The 26,685-nt window shown below is 42.4% G+C and overlaps 1 protein-coding gene across 1 annotated transcript in view; it reads right to left on the reverse strand.

The window, feature by feature from the left end:
- The window catches only part of LOC114649095 (protein phosphatase 1 regulatory subunit 1A-like), a 148,380-nt gene that overhangs the window by 101,495 nt on the left and 20,200 nt on the right, over window positions 1–26,685 (reverse strand). The window contains exon 2 of the mRNA XM_051925103.1: window positions 7,817–7,877. Within this exon, the coding sequence (XP_051781063.1) occupies window positions 7,817–7,877 (61 nt within the window). The remainder of the gene's footprint in view (window positions 1–7,816; window positions 7,878–26,685) is intronic.

Here is a 26,685-nt window from a genome sequence, read left to right on the forward strand (position 1 = left end):
TAACAGTGGGGCATCTTTTAGTTACAGGACCCGAAAACTGTGGAATGGTCTGCCTGCTAATATAAGAGATACCCCTTTGGTCTCAGCTTTTAAATCCCAGCTGAAGACTCACTACTTCAATTTAGGACACCCTGACTAGAGCTGCTGATTAACTGTGCAGACTGCATCTCTGTTGTTAGTCATTAGCACTAAAACATAAGTAACATGATGGTTATAATTTGTTACTAACCCTCACCTATTCTGTTTCTCTTCTCGGTACTCAAATGTGGCACTTGGTGCCACTGCCCACCTGCCAAGTTGTTTTGCCTGCCTAAAGTAAAGTCATCTCTGATGGAGGATCGCAGGAATCCTCAGGTAGAGGGGTACTTTTATCGGATTGGTTGGCCCAGCGCTGTCTCAGCTGTGGAATGGCCAATAGTGGGAGCCAGCTTGATGGCTGTGGTCTCCAGGACTTTAAACAAATCCAAATCATATTAAGGGATATCATCTACTGTTACATTCTGCTCTGTACTTGTAATATTTTTATTTTTATACTGTATTGAGGATTTGTTCTGTTCTGTGTATTGTATTGTATTGACCCCCTTCTTTTTGACACCCACTGCACACCCAACCTACCTGGAAAGGGGTCTCTTTTTGAACTGCCTTTCCCAAGGTTTATTACATTTTTTTTTTCTACAAAGGATTTTTTTTTTCTTTTTTTTCCTCGTCTTCTTAGAGAGTCAAGGCTGGGGGGCTGTCAAGAGGCAGGGCTGTTAAAGCCCATTGTGGCATTTCTTGTTTGATTTTTGGGCTATACAAGAATAAATTGTATTGTATTGTATGTATTGGTTGGGTAAGGGTCCCTACTCAATCTAAGCCCAGGACGCCAGCCCATGCATACCATCCATTACAGTGGACACACTGGTTATCAATATGTATCTGAAGATGAAAATTAATTCACGATCACATTCCTGTCTCAAAAAATGGACGTGTTTGATAAGTTTAAGCCGTTTTATGACATGTTTGGATCCGTGTACTTTCCAGCCCCATTGTAAACTGCAAGAACATTTATTAAAAATATTAATTTAATGCACCTCACTTAAGAACAGTTTTATGTGGAAAATTAATACACACCGTGGTTGTTGAAGACATAACTTTGACTTAATAAAATATCGAACCTATCCTTTAAAGCACCAAAATACATCCCAGAATTATCGCCTGAAACACCTGCTATTTTCAAATCCTGCTGCCATGATCTTTGACTAATAAAATAAAGCTCTTTTTTAAGACATTCTTGTTTGCGCATACAAGTAAGAACTTCTCGGTACTGTGCAGACATGACACCTTTACTACTGGGACTAACATGTGGACACTCTCTTATCATGGCCTGGTCAGTCTATTGTCCATGCCTCATTTGGCATTTCGATTCTCTCGTATCAGGAGTTTCCTTCTCTACTTACTTACTTACTTTCTCATGGCAGCTGATCTTTCTTTCACCAGTATGAAGGTGGCCTCTGCTGAAGGACAAGGCAGCCCAGTCTGAAATGTCACAAATGTTGTTTTGAATTTTTTCAGCCACCTGTGCTCTAAACATAATGCAGCAGGAAAACAGCCTTGAGGGTGGTGGTGGTGGGTGGTGGGTGGTGGTGGGGCATATTAACAGGGGAGCGCACAGATAAGAGTGGCAGCCAAATCAGGCAGTGTCTGCTGATGGCCGGGAGGTAAACAGTATTAAATGTCAATTACGGGCTCATGAATAAATAAACACATTATCTCGCTGGTGAATCACTGCTGAAAGCACTTGATTAATTCATTAGCCGCGTACGTATCTATAAGAACAGAGCATCTGGCGAGACATCATCCAGGATCGGCTGCCAGTCATGACATAGGTGATGAGAAGAACGCCGGGAAAGATGACATGCAGCATGGCGGAGCGTTGTGGGCTCTACATGTGTGCCACTTAAAACCCTGCTGGTGGACAGCAAGAATTACAGATGGATGTGTCCAGCGTTTATACCAGCCTGGACTAACAAACCACTTGTGGGCTTCAGTTGTCCCTGCTCTACCATATTTGGTGCCTTTGACATCCAAGAGCCATTCTATATGGCTGCTAGTGCCACCACAAAGCCCTTGAAGACTAAGTCAGAAAGTCACATTTCTTATTGCCTGTGCAGGGACAATCATCCTGTCCTCATCCTGATAGATCTCTCCTCTGCCTCTGACCACCAGATCCTTCTTAGCACTCTCTCTGACCTCAGCATCGCTGCGACTGCTCTCCCAGGTGGTTTGAGTGCTACGTCTTGGGCAGATCCCTCAATATGTCCCGTGGTTTCTCTTATCAGTGCTATGCCAATGACACAGAGTTATAGCTGTTATTCTGTCAAGAGGACCACATGGTGTCAGCTAGAATCTCTGCACATCTCACTGATATTACAACCTGGCAAAGCTCACTCTGGCAAAGATGGACCTTCTTGTTCTCCCAGCTCATCCATCTAATCAGCACCCCATCTCGGTTCAGCTTGGCCCACTGTCACTAACACTCAGCAAGTTGGTACACAATCTTGGGGTGGTGGTCGATGACCATCTGTTCTTCACTGACCATGTTGCAATTGTTTCTTGGTACAAAGAAACTCAGGACGAAAAATCAAGTGGACAGTGTCACAGGTGGCTGGGGGGGGGGGGTGACCCGGCCAGGATGCCCCAGAGGAGGGCTTACACCTCCCCCAGACCACGTGGGGGCGACCACCCTGGTGGCTATGGGGACCACGGGTGCAGAGCTTGGAAGCTCAACCCTGTAGGGGCCCGTGGTCACCGCCAGGGGGCGCCCCAATGCCTTTGGAGCCCTGGACCTCAGCATTTCCTCCACACCCGGAAGTGCTGGGGGGAAGAGGATCGGGGACACCCGGAGTGTTTCCGGGTGTGCTGCCGGCACTTCTGCCATACTAGGGAGTGCCGGCGGAAAATTGTCGGGAGGCACCTGGAGCACATCCGGGTGGTTATAAAAGGGGCCACCACCCTCCATTCGGGGGCTGGAGTCGGGAGTGAAGGAAGATAAGGTCTTGGAGGAGAAAAGGAGGCGGCCTGAAGAGAGTGAGGCATTTGGATTGTTGGCCTGCACTTGTGGGGACTTTGGGGTGTGCATGTGCACTTCTGTAAATATGGATTATCATAATAAACGTGTGTTGGGTAAGTTGAACGTGTCCGCCTGTCTCTGTCCGGGTCATCTTCCACAACAGGTAGTAAGGTGCATGAAAACTCTAATGATGGCACTAGACATGCAAGTATGTCTTCAGATCCTGAGCAGCTCAGTAGGGCAGGCTGTTGCCAGAATTTTTTTTATTAACAGAGCAGGGAGAACACAATCTTCATTTGTAGGATTCTGTGTAACCCAAGGCGTTTGCTCTAACTGACCTTTTGATTGACATGGAAATGAGATATCATAGGTCTCTCTATTATAAAAAAAATCTTGGGACAAGACGAGACATGATCTTTTGAAGAGAGACAGAGAGACACTTTCACGTCCCGCAAGACGGTCACTTTTGCAAGTCACGCCCCACTTACAACCATTTTCAAACAAGACCAGGGTCATTGAACCTCTCAGTTGTTGGAATGCTTTTGGCAGACACACTTCCTGTGCTCTCAGCGTTTAAAAATTGTATATGTTCTAGATGACACGTCAACGACTAAGCGAAGAAGAAAGAGCAGCGCCAAAAAGCATTGGAGAGAAAAGAATGCAAAAAAGAAAGCCCGGGGCCAGAAAAAGACAAAGTAGAATGTCGTACAGAATTCAAAAACGTTGGCGCGATACACATGCAGAGCAGGTTAGAGGTAATGGAAGTGGGAAAATTCGAAAGTCTCAAAAAAATGATAGTAAAGATCGCATTACAAATGGGAAATCGGTGAAATAATGGAACAGTAAAAAGAGATCAAATAGTGTTTGAGGATGTCTGGGGGAGAAGAGAGACAAGGCAGTGAGACAAAAGGACAGCTGCAGTACAGGCTTTTAAACATTTGAAGTGCTGTGCAAGATGCAGATCACACAGCATGGCCGCAGCAGCAATCCAACAGCTGATCGAGCAAAGAGGAGGTAAATAAAACAACTATTTGTTTCCCATTGTATCACTGTTTAAGAGGGTTTTTCGGCATCTCCTTGGGGTGCATTCATCCCCCTCTTCACAACGGCATGTAGCGCAGGCAGGAGGGGTAGGGTGGGGGGTTGGCGAGCGAAACGAGCAGTGCCCCCTAGTTTTCATAATAAAAGAATTAAATGTGATTTACAGTACAATTTTTAACCATGGATATATTGCAGATATACACACTACACAAAATGTTCATATTTTTCATATTTTTTTTTTCAGGTCATTACTCCAAGGTTTGGCAGAGCAGAACATTAGGCAATTTGGGACAGTATAGTATGTTAGATTAGTCATTCATTGATTCAGTTTCCCATTTAAGTGGAACATTGATGGTATTTTCTTTTACTCATTTAGAATGCATATCTATTCATCCATCCATTATCCATCCATCCATCCATCCATTTTCCAACCCACTGAATCCGAACACAGGGTCACAGGGGTCTGCTGGAGCCAATCCCAGCCAACACAGGGCACAAGGCAGGAACCAATCCTGGGCAGGGTGCCAACCCACCGCAGGACACACACAAACACACCCACACACCAAGCACACACTAGGGCCAATTTAGAATCGCCAATCCACGTAACCTGCATGTCTTTGGACTGTGGGAGGAAACCGGAGTGCCTGGAGGAAACTCATCCATTATCCAACCCGCTATATCCTAACTACAGGGTCACGGGGGTCTGCTGGAGCCAATACCAGCCAACACAGGGCACAAGGCAGGAAACAAACCCCGGGCAGGGCGCCAGTCCACCGCAGGACACACACACACCTACACACCAAGCACACACTAGGGGCAATTTAGAATCATCAATGCACCTAACCTGCATGTCTTTGGACTGTGGGAGGAAACCCACGCAGACACGGGGAGAACATGCAAACTCCACACAGGGAGGACCTGGGAAGTGAACCCGGGTCTCCAAACTGCGAGGCAGCAGCGCTACCACTGCGCCACTCACCGTGCCGCCAGAATGCATATCAGCTGAAAGTAAACATCCTCAAGTTTAGACCGTGTCACACCGAGTATGCAGCACAACTCCTGGCCCAGGCTTTGGTCTCATCACGTCTGGACCACTGCAGCTCCCTGCTGGCGAGAGTACCAGCAAGTGCCACCAACCACTGCAGATGATTCAGAAAGGAGCGGCTCATCTTGTGATCAACCAGCTAAGGTGGGCACAAGTCACTCTTCTTTACAGGTCACTCCACTGGATCACTGGGGAAATATCCAGCTGCAGTCAGGACAGTTTTAGGTCTCCGACTGATCCAGAGACTTCAGACAATATGAGGACTGGAACCTCTTTGTATTCATGTGAGAAACACAACAACGTTTATATTTATCTCTTGCATAACTGTACAATTATATAATTTAAATTTACTAATTGGATTCAGTAGACACTTTTAATGAGATGTGTTGCTTTACCTAGAAAATTGATTCATTTTATTTTTTCACACAAAAAACTTACATTGACTTCTGAAAAAATATTATATATATACTGTATATATATATATATATATATATATATATATATATATATATATATATAGTCACACATGTGCGCATGGGAGGCAGCTAAAGGGTCTAAATGAGAGTAATTCCACGACATGACACCCACCACCGTATCCCGTTATCGTTTACACTCTGCACTTTACTATGGACATTTAAAGCATTGTTTGAGCTTTATAGTTCCGTGTTTTTTTATTGTCTTGTTACTTTGTATTGTGGCGCTGATTTTGGTAAATGTTATGGTGTATGTTAAATGTATGCTAATTTGTTAATGCATATGCGACTGTAAGGAATGAAATTTCATTCAACAATATAGTATGTGTGTGGATGAATGACAATAAAGTTCAGTTGAGCTGAGTTCAAATCCTTGATGTCTACCTACTGAGTCATCAACGGTTCAGCACATTTATATTTATATATAACAGAGGTGAGCATTATGAGTAGAGGTCACCCCTCTTGTGAGAGTCTTTCCACTTTCTCATCCACTCAGGTCTTCTGATGAAAGGTGTCTAAGTCTACACAGCACCTCATCTCAATCCAGATTCTTCTCATGCGCATCTCCTAGCTGGCCAGCACCATTTGAACTTCAAACTCCCACAATGCGTCCTAAGAAGTGTTTGAAGTCCGCTATTGGCTGACACGGCCTGTTAAGTTCTTGTAACCTAGGAAACGTCACTTGCTTTTTGTTCTGAGCTCCTCACTTGTGATTATCAATTTTGTCTCTTTCTCCTGTCACACTTGTCTCCAAACAGTCCCCCAGACTAGGGGTCCCCATCTCTGGGCCTGGAGAACCGCAGTGGCTGCAGGTTTTCATTCCAATCCTTTTCTTAATTAGTGACCCATTTTTAAATTTAATTAATTTTAATTGACTTGCGCTTGAAGGCTCAGACCCCTTAATTGTTTCGTTTTTCCTTGATTAGCAGCCAATTAATAATGAATATTGATCTGCTCAGGGCCCCAAAACATTTGACCAGCGCTCTTAGAAAAGAGAAAATTAACAATTTTGGAAATGTCTACTATTACACAATGAGAGCAGCAACAGGCCATGGAATTAAAGAACGAGTTTAATTAACGACAAGACTCGGCGCCTGATGAAGCAACTGGTTGGAGTTTGAGAACCTGACTTATTTGGACTTCTGTTGGCTCACTCACTTCACATTTCATTTCTGTTTGGGTGCCGTTTAAGGAAAGAAATGAAGAAACTCAGAGGAACAAATCTTAAGAAAAGACGTCAATTAAAATGAAAGGAAAAGGAGTTAATTAGTAGCAAAAACTGATAGAAAAGGGTTACAATGAAAACTGCCAGCCACTGCGGCCCTCCAAGACCGGAGTTGGACACCCCTCCCCCAGACTGATGTTTACTCAGTTATGTTGACCTCCTTTGTAAGTTGCTTCGGCTAAAAGTCTATGTAAAAAAAGAAATGTAAATGTAAGATTGTGCAACAAGAAATGTTATCAAAGAATCAAGTGCAGATTCTTTAACCAAAAGTCCATCCTTTCTTTCTCCAAGACTGAGGGTCATAAACAAAACTCAAAGTCAGAGAACAAAGCAAGGATTTCACTAAACCACAAAATCCAACAAGAAGGTGCAAACATCAAGAAGGAAAAGTTTGTTATTCCATCCCAGATACCAGAGAGTGTATGGAGTTCATGACACACAGACGTCAACAACAAACCTGCACAATAAAAGTGCATAAAAGTAACATAAGAAATAAACTCAGCGTATAAATAAGAGAGGTCGAAAAGAAGTGAAAATAAAGACAGAAAATGCATTAATTATGAAACCAGATCATGGCACCATCTCAGGACACATAGAACTTGAGAAAAAAAACTTATTGGAATCCCCAATCCATTCTTTAATTTTCAGTTCAGGGTAATGGTGGTCAAAGCTTATCCTGGTGGCACTGGACACTGTGCACAGGTAGAAGCCAGCGCTGCATGTGGTGACCGTACTCATACACATATGCACCCCCCACTCATACTGGGACAGTTTAGAGTCACCAATTTGCCTGAATGCTCTGATCCCAGGGTCCCAACAGTCAAAACACAGCAAATCCAAGGGTAAATGGCTTTATTTACAGTTAAGCATGGAAACTCCCCGACAAAGTAAAGTGTGACAAGAGAACAATAAACCCGTCCTCGCCATTTACTGACCACCAAGTGAAAGAACTGACAGGATAAAGACAGAGAAAGACTCACCTGGAGAAGACTGGTCACTTGAGACCACCAGCGTGGCGGGAGTAGGCCGTCTCCTCCGGATCTGAGGGGAGAATGAAAGACAAATGAAAAATGTTAGTGACAACAGCTTTGATCAAAATGAAAGAGCCTGAAACTCCCAGCCATTCCCTTAAGGCACCCATCTGTTATTGACCTGCTTAACACGGATCAAGGACATAGACGTTTATGAAGGAGTCGAGGAATAGAAGTCAAAGTTTACTTAGGATTTGGGCCATTTTTGCTAATGGAGGGGAGACTGCTGTTAATAAGGCAAGATACATGTGGAGGTCACTGAATTTAAAGGGCTACACTGGCCGGCAGAAAGAAAGAAAGAAAGAAAGAAAGAAAGAAAGAAAGAAAGAAAGAAAGAAAGAAAGAAAGAAAGAAAGAAAGAAAGAAAGAAAGAAAGAAAAAGGCACTATATGTGAAAGGCACTATATGATAGATAGATAGATAGATAGATAGATAGATAGATAGATAGATAGATAGATAGATGTGAAAGGCACTATATATGATAGATAGATAGATAGATAGATAGATAGATAGATAGATAGATAGATAGATAGATAGATAGATAGATAGATAGATAGTGATTGATTATCTTTATGTATTGATTGAATGATTTCTTCATTTATTAATTTCAGTGACATCACACACAACATGAAATACGACTTAAAATGAAAACTGTCACTTTCACTCGTCAAAGTTGAGAGGGCGGGCTCAAGCGAGTACTGTGCTTTGATTGGATAAATCATGAATCTTCAGCAGTCACAGGCTACATTTATAGGCAGACACGTCAGAAGCAGATCACCAAGATGATGATGACGATGATGATATATTCGGGGCTTCTTGAATTAAAGTAGCTGCTTCATGTAGTAATACTGACACAGATTCACACAGTCACAGCTTGGAGCAGGAATGTTTTTCTTAGTTTATTAAATACGATTTGTAATAATTAGTCGGAGTACTTCATTTACATAAGATGGAGCTTGTAAGTGAACTGATAGATAGATAGATAGATAGATAGATAGATAGATAGATAGATAGATAGATAGATAGATAGATAGATAGATAGATAGATAGATAGATAGATGTGAAAGGCAATATATGATAGAGACCTCCGGTATTTCTTCCCTTTTTCCGCCCTTCACTAATCGCATTCCTCGTGTCTCATTTTTTACTCGGTATCGTGGGATGGAATATAAGTGTTTCTCTCAGTGTTCATTTTTTCTTTGTTTTGTTTAATTTTTTTCCTTTTTTTTCTTGCTTACATCCAATTAGTCACAATTAACAAAAACCACATGAAGGTGCAAATGACTGCCTAAGAGGAGACGCACATTCCACTTCAGTTCTACCTGCATCATCGTCAGCAAGCCCCAGAAATATTTCTAAATGAATCAAATGAAAAGGCTTATCAAGAACGTTTATCCCAGCGGACGAAACACGCCGATTCTTCCTAAATCCCAATAAAAAAAAAAAACACGAACAGACCCCGTTGTGAACAATATGAGCAGAAAGTACGTAAGAGCGGCCGCTTTAATTAAGACAGGAGCGCGGCTTTGTTCCGCGCCCCCTCACTTCTCTTATTAATGGAGGATTTGTCCGCTGCTCTTATTACAGTTGCGTTGTTTTCCCTTGCGCAGTCCCCGCGGGTATCGAGCCACTTCAAAGGCGCTACATGAGCCCCGCTGCTGGGGGGCTCACTCGTTAGTGTTGCTCTTTACGTGCTTTATGTGAAGTCGAATACCATGTATTCAGAAAGCCAGGGATTACATTAAGGACATATAATTAATGCAAGAATTTTAAGTCACATAAGCTTCCAAGCCGTCAACTCCAAAAAATTTAATAAGTTTTCTTGCTAGCCGATTCCATTAAGACACGAAAGCAATAATCGCTATTTATGAATTTCATACGCAGGACGTACGACATTGATCCTGTCGGGATTACTACATACTGGCAGGTGGCGGGTGGACGGGCGCCTTTATTTCCAGTTTTCGCTGCTTACCAAACGCCGGGACGTTTATTGACGGACACGTTGAAAATCCACCTGACTGGTCTCGTAAACGAAACCAGAAAACGCCGACGCTGTAAATGACGCCGAGCGCCGTGAAGTAAGCAGCAGCCTCCTCGGGACGGCCAGCCGATGCGGGCAGTGCGTTTTTTTTATTACCCACCCTGACGTTGCGCCCATCTGTTCTGTAACCTGAAATTGATTTTTGGGGTTGGCTAAGTGGTTATCAAGAGCCATTAGCAGGATCATCCGTCACGGGGGATTTGCTCTTTATTCACCACAACGACAGGGATAAGTAACTATTGTGTCTTCTTAACGACAACTGAAGGGCTGCTTATAGGAGCGAAGCTGCTTATTATTAAAGACTTTTATTCATTCCGGCGGCTCATTTTACATTCAGGTTTTATAATAACGTCTCCTTCAGTGCCCCATGATAACTGGTTTTAGAATAATTATATAGGAGACTCGTGCAGCCTGCCTCTTGGTACTGAACCACCAGCTATTGTACTCAGACCAACCAGCAATCGAAGAAGAAACGGAGTAGCCTGGGTGGCTGGCATCAGTGGCATCTGAAGAGGGGTTGGGGGCATTCTGTCACTGCTCTGTAGCAGACTTGTCTAGCGGGCATCAGCTGGAATTAGTTGGCAGCAAAGCAGAATGGCGTTTACGTTCAGAAGCCCAGTGAGCTGACCGAGTTCTCCTTCGACTTGACTGTTTTCTGCATTCGATGCGGACTCGAGTTCAGGGCTACTAAGTGTAATAATCATTTGTTTTGTGTGGCAGTTTATAGCATTTTGCAGTGAGGGGTCTGTTTTTAGGGGTCATGAACCGTTTTTATTTATTCTTGTAAAGTTTAGTTTTTTCGTTTTGATCCGGCTTTTGTGATGTGCTGAGGTGCGTCACGTGACTGCGATTCTCATCTCGTTGAAGTCATCGAGCGTCCATTGTAAGATCAGCGTCAGTGCCATGTATCAGTATCCCTGATTCGGATAACCTAACAAACAACTTTAGCGTACTTAGCTTCATAAGGAGTTGGCCACGCATCAGGTCTCGTTTTCATTTTCAGTCAGGTTTTAATGGGAAAACCAGAAGATGCATGTACACCAAAAAGAGGGTCCAAAATCAGGAGATCACAGAATGCAAATGCGGAGGAGAGGGACAAAAGTGATACTCAAAAACAAGTAAGGTTCAGAGCCAAATAAACGTTACAGGATCAAGAACAGCAAAGATTTGTTTTCGGGTTTGGAATCCGCACTTCAGATAGCGAATGGAACTCTCCGTTGACCTTTAAACTTCTCCTCTAGATTGATAGGCCACAACCTCTGAGGACACGCCCCTAGCAATGTGACGTGCTGTCCTAGCGATGGTTACATAAAATACCGGCACCTGAAACAAATCAAAATGGCGACAGAAACGTTACAAAAAAAGAACACAACTATCAGGGGACTTGACTGATCAAAAAAACTCATCAAAATTGAAATCTTTGGCCTTGAAAAGACCCAAAATAATGCAAGATCAACCCAAATGGAGAAACTAAGAGGTTAAAAAACCAGGAGTGGTCTCCCCTAGACTTTCTCACCTACTTAGATATCAGGATGGATATTTGAGGAGTAAACCGCAAGACAATGATTCTATTTTTATACTATGTACATTAAAGAACCATCAACAACAAATCAAATCAATAATATATTGAACAATTATTTTAAAAGTATAAATCAGACTCGGGTGGCGCAGTGGTAGCGCTGCTGCCTTGCAGTAAGGAGACCCGGGTTCGCTTCCTGGGTCCTCCCAGCGTGGAGTTTGCATGGTCTACGTGGGTTTCCTCCAGGTGCTCTGTTTTCCTCCCACAGTCCAAAGACATACAGGTTAGATGCATTGGCGATCCTAAATTGTCCCTAGTGTGTGCTTGGTGTGTGTGTCTGTGTGTGTGTGTGTGTGCCCTGCGGTGGGCTGGCGTCCTGCCCGGGGTTTGTTTCCTGCCTTGCGTCCTGTGTTGGCTGGGATTGGCTCCAGCAGACCCCTGTGACCCTGTAGTTAGGATATAGCGGGTTAGATAATGAATGGATGGATAAATCAGACTCTGCAGCTGCATGTCGCACAGGTAAAGTGCCACTTCCGGTTAGCGGAAATAGCTCAAAAGTTGATAGAAATCTACATTTTGTTCCTAATACTTGTATGCAAAATTTGGTTGACCCAAGTGAAAGCAAACTCAAGTTATCGTGTTTACACACACAGACACACACACACCATAAATGGTATTTTCGGACTCAGGGAGGTCTAAAACTTTAAGATTCATCAAAATCTCAACATCGAATCTTTGGATGATTACAATACTTTCCCTATACTTTGTGTGCGAGAAAGTAAAAATATTCACAAAAGTGATGTCACAACAGTGCTCCTGATTTTTGACTTTCAACTTATCCTCACGTTTTGTTTGCCGGTTACTGTCAAGATAAGTAATTGTTAAACACTTCCTTATATGAAAGTTGATGTTAACTTCTTGTAATTGAGAGATGATCCCTAACTCGCCCTGGAGGCATGGTTGTAAGAAAGATGGCTGACCTGTAAATGAAACACTAGAGTATTTCATTAGTAAAGACTTTATTTAAATAAATCTTTCTGTGTTACTTTCAACTGTATTAAAGTCAAATATTACAGAACCCAAAGAATATGACAGTTACTTTGTTCTTTCTGGTATTGATTTCTGTCTTCCCTTCACTAGTTTTCTGTCTGGTTTTATTTTTTGTCTCCTGGTCATCCCTCTTGCTCATAATAATCCTTGGAGACATTGTCATTACACCTAGAGGTGATTTAGTGCCACCCGAGCAAAGATTGTTGAGTTACACCTTTATACTGTACGCTGCTGCCTTCATGTTGACTTCAGTCACAAATCCTCAATAATCCCACTGCTAACACCATCTTTTTGAAAATCAGCTGGCAGGGATTGCTGCCCTCTGAGGAGGCAGTGCCAACATTCCACTAAACGATGTTTGCACACGAAATGCTGTGACTCTGCACTGTTGCACTGACTGTAAAAAGGGCAGTCGGCCCAGAAAAATTAAAGAGTGAGGAGCAGGAGAAAGAATGGAGTCAGTGGGCAAGCAAGGGTCAAAGGTGAAAGTCAAGAAGAGAGAGACATCAGAGCGAGTCCGTAAACCAAAACTCAAAGTCAAACCACAGAGCTTTGTTTTAAAATACCAAGTTCACAATAAGTGATTCACTAAGCCTGGTGCAATCTCAGATACTCATGACTGTTACAGAGTGACCATTATACCGGTGTGTCGATGACATAATCGACATGAGAAATCCCTGTGGAAATGGACGATGCAAAAAGTAAAAAATGGCAGCGCCTATCATCAAAGACAAAATGATGTCAGAAAAGATGATAAAAAATAATGAACTATGGTGTGATAAACTTCTAAAAATCCACCAAGTAGCTGTGTACACAACAGTGTAAGGGAGTGGGGGATGGGGACTAAACATGATATTGGGGTGGGGGGGGGGGGGGGGGCTGAATATGAGAGAGCTGCCGTCAGAAGGGGCAGAGCCACCTCAAAAAAGGAGACCATACAGAGGGTGTGTGTGTGTCTGTATGTGAGATGTGTGATGAGTAGCTGGTCAGACCTGCTTCTGTGATTAAATCCATTGGGCCGCCAACGATCTTGGAAATGGTCCTGGCTTAGATCAGCTCAATGAGTTGGGTAAAGGCGGGGTAGATGGTGTTAACGTCTGACCACAAGTAAGTGTGGTGCAGTGTGAGTGTGCAGGTGGTGGACGAGGCAGAGAAAAAATGACTGGAGCTGCATGGAAGGATCCATGAGAGAGCAGAGTGGGAGCAGAAGCTGAGGAAGGAGATGGCTTCCACTAAACCACACATGAGAGAGTGAGGGAAAGACCCTGCGTTTCACAACATATTAGGCCAGCAGCGCAACTGATGATAAAATATCAGCCAAAAGCAAACAATTCACAATCACACCAAATAAAGATCTTTCAACTTTTTTTTTGGTGTCCAACAGAACCACCACCAAATGACAGGAATAGAAGATATTCTAACATCAAATACTCAACACTAAAAGCAAAAATGCAGATGAATATTTGGAAATGCCCTATTTTTTTTCAATGAGCAATGTGCTCAACTCTGTTGCATATAATTAATTGAAATTATTCCAGTTCACGTTTATTGTCAGGTGTACATAATACAGTGCAAATTCTTAACTTGCATGTGTCCTCAGAAGAGCTGACAATAATAGAATACCAACAAAGAAACACACACACACATAGAGTATAAAGAAGTATACAGAGCATGAAACGTATACAGTAGATTAATAAATATACACAATATGACAATGATGACGACTGGTTCCGAAATTGAGAATTCATGCATTAACCAGAGTGTCACTTTAAAGCCTTCAACTCCAAGGTGGAACTGAAAAGTTGACCCTGCAACTGGACACACCTGAGCGAAAGTATGGCGAGAAAAGTGAAAGCCCAAGGGCTTGACCAAGCAACCCAGAAACACACCTGTGGTGCCAGGCATAACGAATGTTTCAAACGCTACAAAAAGACAGAATGTATCCCAGGAACATAGGAAAAACTTTATCACGTCAAATAATAATAATAATAATAATACATTTTATTTATGTAGGGCCTTTCCCATGCTCAAGGCACTTACAGAAAATAATAAAGAACGGCAGAATATACAGTATATAGCATTGTACAAACCAGATAAATAAATAAAGAAGATTAAGACAGTAAATTCTAAAAAAAAAACAGACAACATAATTGATGGTCTCACACACACACACAGGTTACGTGAGCATCTTGACACAGAAGTAAACTGAGAGAAGGGTAATAAAGTCACGTAGAGCTAAAAGCCTTCCTGAACAGACGAGTTTTGAGTTGTTTTTTAAAAGAATTCATGGAGTCAGCTGACCTGATTAATGTCGGTAGGTCATTCCAGAGTCTGGGCGCTATACAGCTGAAGGCCCTGCTGTCACCCATGGAGTGTAGATTAGTGGCGGGCCTTTAAGGCCAAAACTGGAACTGCACCACCTTACATATCAGCACTGGTTAAGCAGCGTGTCACTTCTCGCTCTCTCAGAACATCAAGCACTGCTCGTCTCGAACCACCCTTACTTAAAAGAAGAGGACGACATGCATCAAGACTCTTTGCAGTGTTGGCTCCTCAGTGATGGAATGAACTTCCTCTTGCTGTACGAACAGCGGAGACCCTCACTGTCTTCAAACGTCGTCTGAAGACACACCTCTTTAAACAGCACTTGGGGGACTAAAGTCCCCATACTTTTTTTCTACCCTTTTTCTCTTATAAAAATTTTTGTACTAAACTTACTCTTTTCTTCTAGCATGGTTTTGTGTACAACTTGGTCAGCGGTAACTTGTTTAATGACAGTAGATTTAATCCTAGCCTAAAAAGACTGAAGAACAGTCGTAGACTACTAAGCACGGTTGTAAGTCGCTCTGGATAAGAGCGTCTGCTAAATGTTGTAAATGTAAACAAGATTGCCAGAATCAGAGGACCTTAGTGGGCGGGCAGGCACATAGTGATGGAGAAGGTCACTGATGTAGTTTGGTGTGAGGTTATTTAAAGCTTTGTAGGTTATTAGTAGGATTTTATATTCAATTCTGTAGGACACAGGGAGCCAGTGAAGACGGAGCAGGATGGGTGTGATGTGCTTGCTACTGCTGGTTCGAGTAAGGACTCTTGCAGATTGAGTTTTCTATAAACGTTTTAATAATGCATTACATCCTTGAGTCAGGTTTACCACTTATTTAATTTTAATGCAAGAATGGCATCTTCTGGGGATTGGGAGGAGTAGTGCCCCACTTGCCCAAAATGCAGAGATCCCACTGCTACTGATATTACTGTATCTGAAATGGGTGGCTGACATCATTATCATCCATCATGGAGAAACACACACTGCACACTTTTATACATTTTCCCATTTTAGTCACAGTAAAGGGTATCCCATAATTGATCCCATCGTTTTTTAGATCAGAAGACCCCCATTGTCTGTGGGGCACTTCACTGCGCTATAGCAGAATTGTAGGTTGTACTTTGTTGCACTTTCACCCAGTTCAGTCACAAAATTCAGTAAAGGCAATCCCACTGCTGACACCATCATTTTCAAAAACAGGTGACAGGAATTGTTGCTGTTTTTGGAGGCCGTGTATCACAGCATTGAGGTTACTACTATGACAGTGGTCTTTTAATTGTCCTTTATGGCTAGAGAAGCATCTACCAACTAAGCTGGACGGATTATTGCGGACAGAGATGCAACCCGAGTTTCACCATGCCTTCCTGAGATAAAATGAATAAAATTAAATATCAGAACAATACAATTTCTGGCAGACGGCAAGCATGAATTCACTGCAACTTTGCCCCCAACAGATCTGATAGCCGGTGCTCCCCTCTCTTGAATTCAAAAGTACAGCTTGATTTTTTCACTTCCCTGATGTTTTTGCTCACTCAGTGGTGCTGCTACCAGATAAGCACAACACAAGGATTCTTCACTTCTTCCTGTTTATATCAGCACTCTGGGTAATACTGTTAAAGGGATTACACACCAGTCAGATACAAGTCCATACCAAAACACATTACCTGTAAGACACGAGTATACCAGCACATTTCCAGTTTCCTTCCTTATCTTTAAATGTATTTCCGCTAGTTTTTAGTGCACTACTAGGATTAATGGGGACCGCCCCATCCCAAAATTGGCTGCTTTAGTTGTATGATATCACTTTGGCCTTGCAAATCATCATGGGGCACTGGGACAAAAAAAAAATTTAAGCCAGCCGTATGGCAAATTTCCAGAAAAATATGTGAAAACAAGGTTACTGGTGAACACCGACTGTTCCCTTGTAAAAAACACTTTGATGGATTTTGCTGATTGTCTCCATTTCTGACATGCCTGTATAATGAAGGAAAGAGCAGAAAGCTTTCGGTATAATGACAGAGGCGGCAGAACTCATTAGAAAGAAGAAATTATACAGACGTCAAACAACGCAGCTTAATCATGTGGTGTAAGTTCTGCTTCCTATGCTACCTATGAAGTTATCCACAAACATGAACATTTCCTCAAACACATTGAAGTAAGCCGATTTTTAAACTATCAGAATGTTTAAAGTAATGCAGCATTAATGACAAAACTCATACGTGATGGGATTGAATGATAATACGGTAAAAGTCCGATGGCCACATATTGTTATCCTCCACAGTGCGTGCAGAGTTTGCACATTCATCATTTCCCTAAAAGTGCATACATTTTATTAATGTACATTGCTAAATTTGGCATATTTAGCAGTAATTTTTTGTATAAAAATAAAGGTGCTTGCCAAGTTTTCCCTTACCTTTTGAGCGATGCATTTGTTCCCTCGAATGCAGCAAACAGCACCCCACTGAGAATTCCGATGACGAGTGCACACCACCTGTCTGTCGCACTCCTGCTGCTCCTAAGAACTGGGACCGTGGAGGGCTGCCGGCATGCAGCCACGTTCTCGATATTGACGCCACAAATAATCAGCGCTTCCCAAACTCGGCCCTGTGGCCTAAACCCCCCCCCCCCCCGTCGCTGCAGGTATTTGTTCCAAGCAGCTTCTATTTTTAAATGGACTCCTGGGCTAATTAAACGAACTGTTAATAACCAGGTTCTGTGTTTTGGGAACAATATAGGAATTAGAAAAGTAACTTTGGTAAAAAAATAAAATAAAATATTAAAATGTGCCAAGCAGTTGTATGGGAATAATATATTTGTTTTTCTTTTTAACAATATTTTCATCTTGATTTTCATTCTACTTTTCTAGGTGTTCTAATTGTTTAATTAATCCACTATTTACTAATTAGTGGGTCTGATGCTAAAGTAGTTGCAGCCTTTGATTATTCTGTGTTGTTTGCCAGCGTGTCTGCTCTGCTCATTTTTAATTGTCATTAATAAGATACAACGAAGGGGAAAAACTGCACAGAGAAAAGGCAAAATACAGTAGAATGAAATCAACAAAAGAGAGTTAAGGATATAAATCTATAGAAAAAGCAGAAATACTTCTAAATGTCTTATAAATGTAAAAATCATGCTGCTGTGCTTTTCTGAATGTAGAATAAGAAAAAAAAATACCAGCTAATGAAATGAGATCAGTGCTATCAGGTGTTGTCACTAATTAGGAATCTGGTTGGAACAAAAACCTGCAGTCACAGTGAACCCCCCCAGGACCGAGTTTGAGAGCCCCCTGGTCTAAACGTATATTTCAAGTAATAACTGCCAAAATATGCAATGTGATCAACATCCCCTTTCTGCTTATAAAAACTGCTACTCTGTCTGCGTTCATCTTGTTCGTTCCTTTTGAACACCTTCCTGTGTCTGGAGGGAGTGAGGTACAGCCACAAGAGTTTGGGTTTGGGTTTGGTGCTGTGCCGACTGGACTCGCCTAATGTCAACAGGGTTAAAGGCCTTTGGCTGTCTCGATGTCGGCAGTGTTGTCATTTCTTGTGTCTGCTACTGGGCTTCATTTGCCAAAAGGTAAACTTTACTTTTCCTTCTTTGCTGTCTCTGATTCTTTATAATGATGACTACACACTCCATTGTTAATTGATATTTCAGGATGGTTCTGATTACTTGCTTACCATGCATTTGCCAGAAGTGTTGTATCATAACAAAGCTTTTACTGTTCTTGAGTACTGTAATAAGAGTATAAGTTTAATATGTCACTGTACTCTGTGCAAATATATCTTATAAATCTGCTTTTTTCTACTCACGTGCACAGTTGACACATTTAGCACAGGGGCTCACCATATAAGAACTGCTAGGCAACCATTATAAGACAAGACAAGTTAGGGACAACTGGGAAAGGGGCAGTCACACCGAGGACCACTGTATACTGTTTTTTGTATGTCAAAGTCAGCATGAAACTGCATTCTCTTTGCCTTGTTGGAATGGCATGATTCACCTAAGTGGGGGCCTGCACATGAAGAAAGAGTATAAAGCCTTGGAGCATTGCCCGGCACACCTTTGAAGCCAATGAATGGATGGGAGATAACGTCAATCCTTCTAACACAGCGATGAAAATGGCAGACTCTGTACATCGGGCCCCCACTTCCCAAGGTCTTGTCATGGCTTCCTTCACCTGTTATGCAGCGTAAGCCGTCATTAAATAAAGCTAAGTTATTTCTCCTATGTGATTTCTTACCACTATATCACTAAAGGAGGGGTACTGCCTTTTTAAATTATATCTATATAGACTTGGGTTATGTAACACGCCGCAATCACAAAATAACTCATTCCCAGAGAGCTTGCACTCTTACTTCTGGATACAAGGGTTGAGAATATTTCTACTTTACTTGACTATAAAAGTCTCTCTCTGCTTTCACTTTTACTTCACTACATTTTCAAACACAAAATGGCTGCTTTAACTTTGATATGTTTTGCTAGACGCAGTCAATACCGCAATAATAAGACAGAAAAATGAAAACGCTATGCAAATATGGACAATGATTTTCTTAGTTATCTACACTACAGGATTCCACCGCTTTAGCAAAATCCTCTTTACGAAAACTCGTGAAAAATCGAATGTGTGCCGCTCTCGCTAACGCCCAGTCATCTTCAGACTCATTCCCAGTACAAACAGGTGGGGCAGAGCTGATTTTGGTGACACTTAACCCAGTCTCAGTTATTCCTGGGTCCAATCAGGCTGCCTGCCAAACCACGTGGGGCTGCAGGGAGGTGGACTTGTGCAGTGGTTCACTCACCTTGTTGCTCACACGTCTCCTTCTCACATTATCCTGGACATCACAGGTCCAAAACATGAAACAGTAGGAAAAGCCCAAGAAAAACCGAAAGGCCATTCCTTTGAATGTGAAACTAGACATGATAAAGTCCAGGTAAAGCTTGTTATTATTAAATATTATTTAATGAAGGGAAATGTCTTATAAAGTGTTTCTATCTATCTATTTTATAGCGCCTTTCATATCTATCTATCTATCTATCTATCTATCTATCTATCTATCTATCTATCTATCTATCTATCTATCTATCTATCTATCTATCTATCTATCTATCTATCTATCATGTATATAGCACTTTTTCTATCTATCTATTTTCTAAACCTACTTTATCCTGTGCAGGGTCACAAGGAAGCTGGAGCCAATCCTAGCAAGTACAAGGTGGGAACAATTCCTGGAGAAGTCGTAGGGTGAACATGCAGACACATATCAGGGGCCGATTTAGCAACGCCATTCCACATAAGCTGCATGTCTTTGGACTGTAGGAGGAAACCCACAGGGGCATGGAGAGAACATGCAAACTCCATGTAAAGCTGTGAACTCTGGTCTCCTAGTTGCAAAACAACAGCACTACCACTGTGCCACTTTCTTTCAATCTATCTAGTTTATAGTGCCTTTCATATACTATATATCCACTTATTATACAGTGCCTTTCAAATCTATCTAAGTGCCGTTCCTATCTATTATACAGTATAATGTCTTTCACATTTATCTATGATATAATGCCTTATTAAAACTGTAATGATTTATGATACCATATCTTTCAAATGTATTTATTTATTATACAGTGCCTTTCACATATATCTATAATATAGTGCCTTTTATATGCTGTATAGTATCAATTTCTTATTACATAGTGCCTTTCAAACTCTATTTGTTATACAGTGCCTTTCCTATCTATCTATTATATAGTCTTTGATATATTGTATATCCATCCATCCATCCATCCATTTTCCAACCCACTGAATCCGAACACAGGGTCACGGGGGTCTGCTGGAGCCAATCCCAGCCAACACAGGGCACAAGGCAGGGAACCAATCCCGGGCAGGGTGCCAACCCACCGCAGGACACATACAAACACACCCACACACCAAGCACACACTAGGGCCAATTTAGAATCGCCAATCCACCTAACCTGCATGTCTTTGGACTGTGGGAGGAAACCGGAGCGCCCGGAGGAAACCCACGCAGACACGGGGAGAACATGCAAACTCCACGCAGGGTGGACCCGGGAAGCGAACCCGGGTCTCCTAACTGCGAGGCAGCAGCGCTACCACTGCGCCACCATGCCGCCTATATTGTATATCCATTTCTTATTATATAGTGCCTTTCAAATGTGTCTATTTATCTGTTATGTAGTGCTTTTCCTATCTGTCTAATATATTCTTTCTTTCTTTCTTTCTTTCTTTCTTTCTTTCTTTCTTTCTTTCTTTCTTTCTTTCTTTCTACAGACAGTGCCTAATAGACATGAGCGTTCTGCATTTGAATCTCGCTTTGCTCTCTTTCATCTCATGACATACAGTGTAACACCCCCACAAACTTTTCAGCAGGGGGACCTGAAGGAGGCTGGCAAAAAAAAATTTGAGGGTTCCCGCCTAAATCAGTAACATGGCTGAATGTAATGTTTGGAATTGCCTTTTTGTACAGTGGCCGATGGCAGTAATGGTTATCATTAATTAAACTGCCCAGTGCCAATTTAAATGTTTTATTTCCCATCTACCCGTCTGCAGATTGGTACGACTCCATAGAATATTTTTGTCCCTCTGCAAAACGTGAGATTTTTGCAAGCACGGGGTGTCCCAAGGCTTAGGATAGGGTTAGAGTTAGGAGAAGATTCAGTGCTGGGTCCTCTCCTTACTGTACACCTCCTCACTAAGTTCTAACACCCGGCTCAGAGGCTTCTCTTATCAGTGCTACATCACTACGTCACACCTGTACCTGTCCTTCCCTCCAGAGGACCACACGGGATCAGCTGAGATTGCAACCAGGATGAACCTGGCAAAGACGGATCTGCTGGTGATTCCAATTCCGCTGTCTATTCAATACTGCGTCTCTGCTCAGCACAGCTCACTATTGCTAATGCCCATGAAGTCAGCACAGCCACGTCAAAGTCCTGACTTCAACCCAACAGAAATGTTGTGGAAGGACCTGAAGGCTACAGCACATTTGACAAAACCTAGCAACATCCCTGAGTTGAGGTGATTCTATATGGATGAATGGGATAAAATTCCTCCAAGCCGATGTGCAGGACTGATCGAGACCTCCCGGAAATGTTTAGCTGCAGTTATGGCTGCTGAAGGGAGTCACACCAAATACTAAAAGAAAAGGTTCACATACTTTTGCCACTCACAGATACATAATACTGGGTGATTTTCCTCAATAAACAATATACCAAGTATGACATTTTTGTCGCATTTGTTCAATAGTATTCTCTTCACCTACTTTTAGGACAAGTGTGTAAATCTGACAATGAAGGAATATGGAAAATTCTGAAGGGTTCACTAACTTTCAAACACCACTGTAGAATCTTTAAATTAAAATTATTTTTACTCTTATTGTGTAACAGAGCCGTTTTTTTTTTAAATAAGGGCGGCACAGTGGCGCAGTGGGTAACACTGCTGCCGCGCAGTAAGGAGACCTGTGGTTCGCTTTCCGGGTCCTCCCTACGTGGAGTTTGCATATTCTCCCTGTATCTGTGTGGGTTTCCTCCCACAGTCCAAAGACATGCAGGTTAGATGCATTGGCAATTCTAAATTGTCCCTAGTGTGTGCTTGGTGTGTGTGTGTGTCCTGCAGTGGGCTGGCAACCTGCCCGGGGATGTGTTCCTGCCTTGCGCCTCGTGTTGGCTGGGATTGGCTCCAGCAGACCCCCGTGACCCTGTGTTCGAATTCGGCGGGTTGGCAGATGGATGGATGGATGGATGTTACACAATAAAGCTTCCAAGAGCAAAAGAGGCACAGCAGAGAAAGTCTGCACATGCAAAGTAATAATCAGGATAGAATTGAGGGTGTAGAGGTGATTGAACTTTGGTAGGGCTAATTTTGAGCAGATGCGACAAAGTCTAAGTAGGATACACTGAGATAAGCTTTTAAGTGTGGAGACAGTTGAGGAGCAGTGGAACAGGTTTAAAAATGTTTTACATGTAATGCAGGACAGATACATCCCTAAATTTGGAATTAATAGGAAACGAAAAAAAACTCCACGGTGGATTAATAAAGATTTAAAAAAGAAGTTGAAAAGGAAAAAACTGCTTTATAAGGCATACAACACTAATGACTGCAAAGTGAATCGTAGAGCATATGAGAACATGAGGGCAACCATTAAGAAGGATATCAGGAAGGCTAAAAGACAGTTGGAGAGGAATACAGTAGATAAGGTGAAAGAAGACCCTAAGAGATTCTTTCAGTATTTTAGTAGTAAAAGAACAGTCAAGGAGGAGGTCAAGTGCATCAGGAATAGTAAAGGGGAATTAAAAGATACAGACAGTGAAATAGCGGATGCCTTAAACTTACATTTTTCTGAGGTGTTCACAAGTGAGCAAGTGGATAACCTCCCAGAGGTAACAGGGACTACTAAGGAGGTACTGAGGGATTTGGAAATTGTAGAGGGAGAAGTACTGCTCAGATTAAATAAGATGAAATTGAACAAATCACCAGGACCAGATAATATTTGTCCTCATGTTCTTAAGGAGGCTAGTGATTACATATATAAACCCTTGACGCATATTTTTAGGAAGTCACTGCGCACTGGAGAGATTCCGAAGGACTGGAAAATGGCAAATATCATCCCATTATATAAAAAGGGTGACAGGGCAGATCCAAGCAACTATAGGCCAGTAAGCCTAATATGCATCACAGGAAAATTAATGGAAGGAATTATTAAGGATAAGATCGAGCAACACCTGGCAAGGACAGGAGTGATTCTAAGCAGTCAGCATGGGTTCAGAAAAGGGAGATCGTGTTTTACTAACATGCTGGAATTCTATGAGGAGGCAACAAAAGGATACGATCAAAGTGGAGTTTATGATATTATTTATCTGGACTTTCAGAAAGCATTTGATAAGGTGCCACATGAGAGGTTGGGCATCAAATTAAAAGAGGTGGGAGTTCAGGGTGATGTTTGTAGATGGGTGCAGAATTGGCTCAGACACAGGAAGCAGAGGGTGATGGTGCAAGGAACCTCATCAGAACTGGCCGATGTTAAGAGTGGTGTTCCACAGGGGTCCGTGCTAGGGCCGCTGCTATTTTTAATATATATAAATGATTTAGATAGTAATATAAGTAACAAGCTGGTTAAGTTTGCAGATGATACCAAGATAGGTGGATTAGCAGATAATTTGGAATCCGTTATATCATTACAGAAGGACTTGGATAGCATACAGGCTTGGGCAGATTTGTGGCAGATGAAATTTAATGTCAGTAAATGTAAAGTATTGCACATTGGAAGTAAAAATGTTAGGTTTGAATACACAATGGGAGGTCGGAAAATTGAGAGTACACCTTATGAGAAGGATTTAGGAGTCATAGTGGACTCTAAGCTATCGACTTCCCGACAGTGTTCAGAAGCCATTAAGAAGGCTAACAGAATGTTAGGATATATAGCACAAAGTGTGGAGTACAAGTCACAGGAGGTTCTGCTCAACCTTTATAACACACTGGTGAGGCCTCATCTTGAGTACTGTGTGCAGTTTTGGTCTCCAGGCTACAAAAAGGACATAGCAGCGCTAGAAAAGGTCCAGAGAAGAGCGACTAGGCTGATTCCAGGGCTTCAGGGGTTGAATTATGAGGAAAGATTAAAAGAGCTGAGCCTTTACAGTTTAAGCAAAAGAAGATTAAGAGGTGACATGATTGAAGTGTTTAAAATTATGAAGGGAATTAGTCCAGTGGATCGAGATGGTGACTTTAAAATGGGTTCATCAAGAACACGGGGACACAGTTGGAAACTTTTGAAGGGGAAATTTCACACAAACATTAGGAAGTTTTTCTTTACACGGAGAACCACAGACACTTGGCATTAGTGACCAAGTAGTTTGGTGGACAGGAGGACTTTAGGGACCTTCAAAACTCAACTTGATGTTTTTTAGAAGAATTAAGCAGTTAGGACTGGCGAGCTTTGATTGGCTGAATGGCCTGTTCTTGTCCAGATTGTTCTAATATTCTAAATACAAGAATCTTAACGCTAGGACCTATTTGGTAAGGAAGCTAACTACCATTAAGTTGTTTGAAATATCCATTTACAGCAAAGGTCCCAGTGAAATCATTAAAGTTGGATGCTACAAGAACAAAAATAACAAAGAAAACCCTTAAAACAAAAACCCAAGGTAACGTATAAATACCTCAAACTAGACAAAATCCCACATATAAAAGTGAGTAAATACCACACCTAGGGTCAAGTTACAGTTAACAGTCCACCTAACCCACACATTTGTGGGAGGTGGGATGAAGCCAAGTAGATAAGGAATTGAAAGGAACTCCTTGAAGCAACACACGGAGCCCTGAGTGTCCTGCATAACACCAAGAGCACCCCTTCACTAGACAATAGCGACAAGGAGAAGCAGCAGACTCAAGTGACCAAAAATATTACCTCTGGGCCACGGGTTCCTTTATGCTCTGATTTGTTCTTGTAAATTTAATTAAACAAAAGTATGGAAAGGGGGGCAGCATGGTGATGCAGTGGTCCGTGCTACTGACTCACAACTAAAGTATACTTGGTTCAAATTTCACACTGTGTCATGGTCTTTATAGAGTTTGCTTGTTCTACTTTTGTCTGAATGGATTGATCCTTAGACATTTTCAGATTTGTGGATGTTAGGTTGATTGGTGATTCTTGGTTGGCCCGGTGAGCATAAACGGACTCTGTGGTGGTCTGGCATACAATACAATACATCCATCCATTTTCCAACCCGCTGAATCCGAACACAGGGTCATGGGGGTCTGCTGGAGCCAATCCCAGCCAACACAGGGCACAAGGCAGGAACCAATCCTGGGCAGGGTGCCAACCCACCGCAGCACACACACAAACACACCCACACACCAAGCACACACTAGGGCCAATTTAGAATCGCCAATCCACCTAACCTGCATGTCTTTGGACTGTGGGAGGAAACCAGAGCGCCCGGAGGAAACCCACTGTAGCAGTAGGGGGCACTAGAGCTCCCTTGAACCCTCAGGTACCACTCCAAACACCGGGTAAAATTACAATTATTATTTATTTTTTGTAATAATAATGTGCACAAAGCACCCTCCACTCCACACTACTCATATAATCAATACTCAACACAATAATAAATCAATAACCAATCATCCTCTCCCAGACGCGTTGCCACCCTTCCACCCAGCTCAGCTCACTGTCTGGGATTTCCCATGGTCCTTTTATAGTCCATGACCCGGAAGTGTTTGTCCCTCAGTCCATGTGACTTTCTATCACTTCCGGGTCAGGCAAAAACTTCTCTTTTCTTCAGCCCGGAAGTATATATCATTTCTTCCGTTTCCGTGAGTTGGAAATACTTTTCGGGCTATATGGAAAATATAAATCTCTGGGCCTCCCTGCAGCGACTCCTGACGGCCCTGACGTTATCCAGCAGAGCTGTGTATTTAAACTCCATAGTCCATGATGCCCTGCTGGAATTCGGGGCATCTCCACGTTGCAAGGAGGACTCCATCTAGTGGCCTGGGGGTATTCGCCAGGATGAATGGCCAGCCATATCTCACACCACGATGACACGGGGACAACATGCAAACTCCACGCAGGGAGGACCCGGGAAGCGAACCCGAGTCCCCTAACTGCGAGGCAGCAGCGCTACCACTGCGCCACCCAATACAATACAATGCAATTTTTTTTTATATAGCCCAAAATCACACAAAAAGTGCTGCATTGGGCTTTAACAGGCCCTGCCTCTTGACAGCCCCCCAGCCTTGACTCTCTAAGAAGACAAGGAAAAACTCCCAAAAAAACCTTGTAGGGAAAAAATGGAAGAAACCTCGGGAAAGGCAGTTCAAAAAGAGACCCCTCTCCAGGTAGGTTGGGCGTGCAGTGGGTGTCAAAAAGAAG

This window comes from Erpetoichthys calabaricus, chromosome 3, assembly GCF_900747795.2.
Source record: "Erpetoichthys calabaricus chromosome 3, fErpCal1.3, whole genome shotgun sequence".
Taxonomy (NCBI): Eukaryota; Metazoa; Chordata; class Cladistia; order Polypteriformes; family Polypteridae; genus Erpetoichthys; species Erpetoichthys calabaricus.